General features: G+C 31.8%; 1 protein-coding gene and 1 long non-coding RNA gene across 2 annotated transcripts in view; both read left to right on the top strand.

The window, feature by feature from the left end:
* The first annotated feature begins 4,717 nt into the window (after positions 1–4,717).
* Positions 4,718–8,526, top strand: part of LOC141816399 (putative disease resistance protein RGA3) — a 41,926-nt gene continuing 38,117 nt past the window's right edge. The window contains 2 exon segments of the mRNA XM_074704186.1: positions 4,718–6,181; positions 6,183–7,766. Coding sequence (XP_074560287.1) covers positions 4,736–6,181; positions 6,183–7,766 — 3,030 coding nt within the window. The 5' untranslated portion in view covers positions 4,718–4,735.
* On the top strand, positions 7,862–8,096 carry LOC141816408 (uncharacterized). The gene is made up of 2 exons (XR_012600689.1): positions 7,862–7,908; positions 7,989–8,096. It is a non-coding gene; the product is annotated as an uncharacterized LOC141816408 (long non-coding RNA).

The following is an 8,526-nucleotide window of genomic DNA, read 5'->3' on the forward strand; positions in this document are numbered from 1 at the left end:
GTCTCTAAACCCCATTTTAGAAACATAAGCAATAAGCGACATCTAGCAATGCATCATTGCTACCTAAGTGATAAGAATGTCGAGATCCGACATAACCTTCGTGACTATGATAATGTATGATCATGTCCTTATATCCTCGATATCTAGATTGATCAACGAGGCATAGACTGTGTCATCCTCTTATCAATCTTTATGTTTTTTGATTTCTAAGTAGACTCACTTAAGCAAATGAGCTCAATATCTCATATTTACTCATTTGGAGCATGACCATATATTTCAAGGTCCTACTCTATCAAGAGGCTGCAAGATATCACTCCTGTTATATTGGAGGGATAGATCTCATCTACATCACTCATATCCCTCTGCATAATTTGTTACATACCTAGTGATCACCTTTATAGTCCACCTTGTTACGGGTGACATTTGATAACACCAACATACATAACTCCTTATGTAAAAAACCGTAGTGACTTCAGGTCTAAGGACTATTCATACCAATAATCACATGAGAAAGTTTATTACACTCATATAACAATCCATGAAACTTTCTCATGGCAGATCAATTCAGTATATATTCTCTAATGTATACCCATGTGTCAATTCGATATCCCATATCCATGATTTGTGAGATCAAGTCATCCAGTTGACCTACATGCTAATTTCAACGCATTAATATCGTTCCTGAATATTAATGCTTGATTAGGAATGATTAAGAGTAGTGTTCTTTACATCATCTCACTATCGACTCAAACAATCGATATAACGTAGATTAGAACTAGCTACCCATGGACATTATTATACTTAGTTATTTGACATAAACATAAAGTAAGTATAATAATTAAAAATCTTGTCTTTATTAATAATAGAATATGATACAAAAATTCCTAGTCAATCATCACATAATTGGCTTTAGGGTTACTACTAACATTATCAACATGATGTATTGAGGGATAATATCATATTTTATCAAATATGTGGCAAAAGGTTCTGGATGATGTTTAATTGATCCATCATATCTATTGTAATATTCATCATCATGATCAGATGTGATAACTTTAATTTTTTTTTTTGCCTAATTGATTCTTAACTTTGGTTTGAAAATTTTGAACATGTTTAAAGACTATGCCTTCTCATGAATAAAATTCAAGTAATCATAACGAGAATAGTTGTCTATGAATGTGATAACATATTGTTGTTCATTCCATGAAGTCATAGGGAATGAACCATAAATGTTTGAATGTATGGATTCTACATTATTACTTCTATTGGCACCTATTTTTCTTACATTTGTTTGTTTTTCCTTAGTGCATATTTGAAAGTCTAAGGAATTAAAGGAATCAATAATTCTTTCGAGCACAAGCCTTTCAATTCGTTGTTTTGAAATATGACTCTCTTATACCATAATATTATTGATGAATTCTTATTAGTTAATATGCATTGAATGTCAAAATTACTTGCATGCTTATTTTTGTTGTCATTTGAATTATTGATGTTCAATTTATAAAGCTTATTAATTAAAGAACCAACATTCGTCATGTTTGAATTTTGGAAAATCTTGAAAGTTCTTTTACCAAATAAACAAAAATAGCGTGATTTGTCCAAATGGAAAACAAAAATCAAATTATTAGATGGTACAACAAAAGTATCTATCAAATTCAAATATAAATTAATTTTTTAATTTAAGCCTAAAGACACCAATTGTCTCCAATTATCTTATTATCATTTTCCACATATATGTATCTTCACTATCAATTAACAATCAACTTCTTAAACAATCCTATATAGTGACACTTATATAAGTAATTGCACCTATATTTTGTCCATCAAGTGTCATTAGACATTAAAGCTAAATTAACTTCTATTAAACAAACTTGAGAAGTGCACCTTCTTTGTACACTAGTTGACATATTTGGGACAATCCTTCTTCGTATGATTAGCCTTTTACAAAAGAAATAAGTTTTCACCTTTGGTTGTTTCTATTGCTCTATATTTTATGAAGTCCCAACAGCTGTTTTTATTCTCTTATCATTGTTTTTTCTATTAGTGTCATTGTTATGATAATTAGATATCAAATGAGCACTTTTAATCCTATTTTGTTTCAATCTCTCTTCCTCTTACACACATTGATCAATAAGCTTATTCAAAGTCTTTTTTTAGTATTATAACTTATTTTTAATAGACTGAATTATCTAGGCAGAGAGATCAAGACTAAATGTACACGAATGTCTTCTGAGAATTCTAACTTGAATGCCTTTGGTGGCATCAAAAGATTGGACATCTCTATTTTGTACTCCCTTATATTTCCCCCCTTTATATCACATTGAGACAAACTTAGTCAAAATAGTGTTCATCTCGGCCTTTTCATTTGTTACGAAATGGTTTGCTATTTGGTTAAGGAAAGTCTCGGCATCATTTCCTTATGAATTGCACCTTTATGATATCTAGAATGGAGTATTCTTTTAAGAATAGAATGGAGTATTTTATTATCATTAGACTCATATGATTTGATCACTTTACTTTTCAAATGCACCACTTTGATCACTAGTATTATTACTGGTCAAAGGTACAAGACGATTAATCATTAATTTACTATCTAAATCAACACTATCATAATATTTTAATTTTTAAAATTATCCCCGAGGCCATGATGCCGCAGTAGGACATCCAGGTTGTGTTCGATCCCCAACTACGGCTTATTTATAGGAATTTTCCTTCAAATAGGGATGCAATCAAAGGATCCCAACTACGGCTTATTTATAGGAATTTTCCTTCAAATAGGGATCGCAATCAAAGGATGCTGGGCATCTGAGTTGACCGCTGTGTGCGCTTCCCAATTTACCCTGATGGTCGATGGGAAACTTTCGTGGGGCCGAATCGGTCACCCCAGGGATTGAGTCAATATGACTGACTGGGATTTATCATTTTTTTAATTTTTTAAAATTTGTGTCACTGAGCATGAGAATATTGAAAAATTGAAGATGTTGAATTCATATGAATAGAAAAAAAAATCACAATTAGTTAAAATTCATGCATTTATAAAACTAGTCATAAATATATGTGCATATTCAAATTGACTTATAATAAGAAATCTAACATAATTAGTGTTTTGATAGAAATAATAATTTGTAAGTGGTATTCTTGAACAATAGTAAATATTAAAATAAGCCAATAATAATGTTTTTTACTAACATATATATATATATATATATATGTGTGTGTGTGTGTGTCAAAAGGTGAAACACTCATCTCGGATGTTCTTCAATGTTGGTGCCACGACGATTTGAAAATAATAAAATATAGTGATTGAACGACCTCTTCAAATGAGAAGGATTTTATTCCTTAAGAGATTGATTTCACCTGGGATTTGATCTTTATTGTCATGTGACAATTTATCACCCAAGTAGTGTACCAACTCGCCTATACCTATGGGGGCAACACATACAGTTGTATGTGGATAACACAAAAGAAGGATATTATATATTTACTATCATAAATTGAGCATACATTGAGCATGATTTGGTCAAAGATAATCTTCATTTGGACTATTATTTTTGCATAGATACAAAATATTTATTATTAATTTATTGCCTTATCGTATTTATTATCCAATCAAAATATTCTTGCTTGGGGTAGACTATTTTACATAGACTTAAATACAATGTTTATCATGTATTTATTACCTTATGTGTTTATAATTTGATCAAAATAATCTTCTTTTGGATCAATTATTTTATATAAATCAAATACAAACACTTGATTTCTTTAACAATATCCACATATTTCAAATATAAATAAATTTACATAATAGAGGTTATTTTAATTATATATCATTTCTAGGGACCATAACCCTTGTTATACTTCGACATCTTTAATCTATTATAATTAGATAAAAAGATATAATTTATCAATTCAGTCAGGGTAAAAATATAATTTTTTTAACAATTATAATTTATGAAAAATCATCATTTATGTAAATTTATAAAAGAAATTTTATAACATATTTATAAAAAAAATTTCCATAAAATATTTAATAATATAAATAATTGTAATCCATAAATTCATAGAAAATTATTTATAATTTTATAAAAATATTTAACGCAATACAGAAATAATTGCAACCAATAAAAATAATTTAAATTTATAAAAAAAATTTGACAGTCTCCGTTGATAAAATTTTGAATTTATAAAATAAATTTAATCATATCCATAAAAAATCAAAATTTGATTTTATAAAGTAATTTATAATTTTATTTTAAATAAAAAAAGATCTTTTGAGAAAAATTTGAAAAAAAAAAAAGATAAATCTTTGAAATTTTTTTTATTTTTGCTCATTCAGATTTATTAGAGAAACTATAAAATTGAAAATAACTAGTATACTAATATGTGATTAATGAGTTATTTTTGTGCAAATTTAGTTAGCCACTATTATTGAATGCATGCTGAAATATTTCTAAAATTGAAAATTTTTCCATTTTATAATCTTATAAGTTTTTCTCATGCAAAAGATATATCCAATATGATTTTTTTGTCCCATAAATTCTCAGAAAGCCATTTTAAATGTTTAATATCTCTTAGCAAGTATTCTTGTTACTTCTTCACAATTAGTTTCTAATATATAGGCTCTCTTTTTCTCACAAGTGCAACCAGAAGTTGATAAGAATGCAAGCATAGGCAGTAAGTATTCCAATATAAATTTTGATCCGGCCTTGAGCAGTTGATTCATCCGTCTCAACAAATGGCAGTGGTCCTAAACTTTTTTGTTACAAGATACCTTGGCAAACTATCAGATTTTATTGAGGGAGAGATAGGCAAAGTTTTAGGGGTTAAAGGAGAGCTTACAAGGCTTCATAGAAAATTATCAAGAATCAGTCCATATATTCAAGATGCAGAGAAAAGAAGACATAGAGATTCTGTGATCGACAATTGGGTAAAGGAATTAAAAGATATCATGTATGATGCAGAAGACATACTTGAACATTGCATGGTTGAAGGTGGAAGATTATTGGAAGTTCAACCATCTTCTTCTTCAAGGGTATGCTCTCCGGTCATTTTGCTTCCATCTTGCTTTCAGTGTTCTAAGTTCCGCAGAAACATTTGGAATCAAATAAAAAGAGTTAATGATAGACTTGACGAAATCAAAGAGGACAGTAATGTTATACCCAGATTAGTAGCGCACAGAAATGAAGGCTTCCCAGATAACTCAGTAAGGGCGTCATCTTCTACCTCTCCCACACATGTGGCAACAGATATTGTAGGGAAACAAATTGTAGATGCTGCCCAAAAGTTAATTTCAGAGATAGAGTGTAACAAAGAAAAGTGTAGTGTATTGGGAATTTCTGGAATGGGTGGAATAGGCAAGACCACTTTAGCACAAAAAATATTCAACGATGAAATGGTGCAAAAACAATTTCCAAGAAGAGTATGGTTACATGTATCCAAAAATTACTCTCAAATTGATCTACTCAAACAGGTACTGAGAGGTGTAAAAGGAAATGATGATGGAGTTCAAAGTAGAGCAGAAATTGAAGGCAGAATTGTTCCTCTTCTTTCAGAAAGTTTGCTTCTTGTGCTGGATGATATATGGAGCGCAAGTGTATGGAGAGATTTGCTCAGAAATCTCATTTTGAATGGTTCGTGTAGGGCTGTTATCTTATTTACCACAAGGCATGAAAATGTGGCAACAGAAATGAGAGCTGATTTTGTCCACCATGTTGAGAAAATGCACCAAGACAGTGGTTGGGAATTAATTAGAAAGATTATTTTTGGAGATGGAGAGGATGTAATAATTTCTGAATTGAAAGAAGTTGGTATGGAAATTGTCAAAAAATGTGATGGTCTTCCTCTAGCAATTAAAGTGATTGCAGGTGTTTTATTTCACAAGGAAAGGACCAAAAGAGAGTGGGAAAAAGTTATTAAAAGTGATTTATGGTCTATGAAAGAGAATGAAAATGAAGTATCAAAGGCTTTATACTTGAGCTATGAGGATTTACCAAGTCACCTCAAGCAGTGTTTTCTTAGTTGTGCTTTCTACTGTGGCATATCAAACCGATGGGACATAATCCGACTGTGGGTGGCAGAAGGATTTGTAATTGAACAATCAAATAGTTTGATGGAAGATATTGCAGAAGACTACTACAAAGAACTTATTGCAAGAAATCTTTTGCAATTGAACCCTAGATTATATAGACGGTTCAAGATTTATTATGCATGATGTTTTACGATCTTTTGGGGAAAAATTAATGGAAGAGGAAGGGATTATCATTAATGATGCTCCATGCACAAGTACAAATTCTTTGACAAAGATTCGTCGTTTGTCCATCTCAAACCAAGGCGATGTGTTATTGCTTCCCAATGTGATAATAGAGCAAAAGTGTTTAAGGGCCCTACACCTCGTTACTTGCCCTCAAATCAAGCAAATAGAGGATCATGTATTTGAAAGCTTAAAGCATCTTAGAGTCTTGGATTTGTGTGATACATGCATAGATAGCCTCCCAGATTCTCTTACAAAATTGTTACATCTAAAATACTTGGATCTTGATAGAACAAAGATTAGAAAGCTTCCTGAATCCATTGAATGTCTTGCAAACTTGCAAACTTTGAATTTGTCAGGGTGTGAATCACTGCATGAACTTCCAAAGGGTATCACAAGGTTGATCAATTTGAGGTGCCTTCGAATTGAAAGAACTCCGCTCACTCATGTTCCAAAGGGAGTTGGGAAGTTGAAAAATCTCAACCATCTTGAAGGATTTTTTGTCGGCCATCGCGACTCCATGAGCAAGATGGATGGAGGTTGTGACTTGGATGAATTGCAATATTTATGCAATCTAAGATATTTATGGATAGATAAATTGGAAAGGGCAACAACGACAGGAAACAGAAATATTGTGCTTGCAAACAAACAATTTCTTATGGAATTGAATCTTTTTTGGACAGTGAATAATGAAAACAATGAGGAGCATATCATTGAGGCGGAGAGGATATGCAGCCAAGTCAGTCCTCCAGCGACTCTAAAAGATCTTAAGATCAAAAACTTCCCTGGCCGACAGTTTCCAGAGTGGATGGTGTCAACTTCTGTGCATGATTCTTTGGCTGACTTAACATATTTGGTGCTTGACAATTTCCCATCATGTGTGGTGCTCCCTCCATTGGGCCAACTACCCAATCTTAAATACCTGCGCATTGAAGGAGGAGAAACAATCAGGAGAATTGGGCCTGATTTCATTGGCTGCAGAACCCCTGCATTTCCAAAACTTGAGTATCTACAATTCAAAAGAATGCCCAATTGGGAAGCATGGGTATTGCGTGAGGCACATGATGTTGTGGAACCTAATGAGGATGCTCATGCAAGCAACCTAAATTTGTTTCCTAATCTAAAAAAGTGTCTCTTCGTGGAGTGCCCAAAGCTGAAAAATAGCATCCTTCCCTCAACTAGATATTTGCAAATTGACAACTGTCCAAATTTGGAATATGTGAAGAAGGTTGGCATGTTGCAAGAATTGGCTGTTACTTTCCCCTCAGAAATACAACAGTTGCCACAATGGGTATCAAACCTGATTAATGTGACTCTGCATAGTTTGCAGACATTTTACATGCGGTGCAATTTACTTCTACTAGATAGTTGTAGTAAGGGGAAGCAAAATTGGGGCATCATCCAACAAATTCCAAAAGTTTATATTGAAAGCATTGATCGTGAAACTCGCTTATTACTCAGTAAGGATTCATACAAGTATGAAAAAAAGAATGAGTTTGGGAGCTTCGTCACCCTTGTAAGTCCTCTGATCATCTTTTTTCTTACCGTTGCCTACTTTTCAATATTGTTGGGGGAAAAGAAACTTATACAACTATTTTATTCTATGGGCAGGATCAAGGAAGTTTCCATGGCTAATTGTTTTCTCCATTATAATCGAGGTTAGTAACTAATTAATGGTGGATTTTATATATAATATCATCACAAATAAATGTGTATGTTTCTTTATTGCTATTTGAAGGTGGCTTGTTGGAATTGGTATAATTTGACCAAGGCGCATATTTCCATTAGATCCTATTGGTGTTTGGTGTGGCACCTGCTTCTATCTATATATAATTTATCCTCGAAAGTGTTTACTGGATTGCATCTCATTGTCTTTTATTTATCTAAAGCTACTCTTTTATGGAAAAAATTATTTATGTTTGTGTTTAGAATAAATGTTTTGAATTGTGTATTGTAAGTTTGTAACCTATAAGCTACTTATTTGTGTCTGCTTCCTCATAAATGCTTTTGATGGTATATTCTAAGTCATGAGCTATTTATTTATTTCCTTAGTGTATATTGTTTAAATTATATTGCATATTGTAAATTATTATTTGTGCTCTCTGTCTATTTGGAAATATTATCTTCTATTTCTTTAAAATAATACATAATTATTTTTTCCATATATTTATAAAAGGGAAGTTTGAATTTCATTGCTTTTGCATGAGTCATTATAATCTGTGAATAAAATAGGCTAGTTGCTTCCGGTTTGCATTTAGTTAAGGCTTTGTTAAATT

Source organism: Curcuma longa, chromosome 2 (assembly GCF_044706935.1).
Source record: "Curcuma longa cultivar G26 ecotype Majalengka, Jawa Barat chromosome 2, ITB_CL_G26_1.1, whole genome shotgun sequence".
In the NCBI taxonomy this organism is placed as follows: Eukaryota; Viridiplantae; Streptophyta; class Magnoliopsida; order Zingiberales; family Zingiberaceae; genus Curcuma; species Curcuma longa.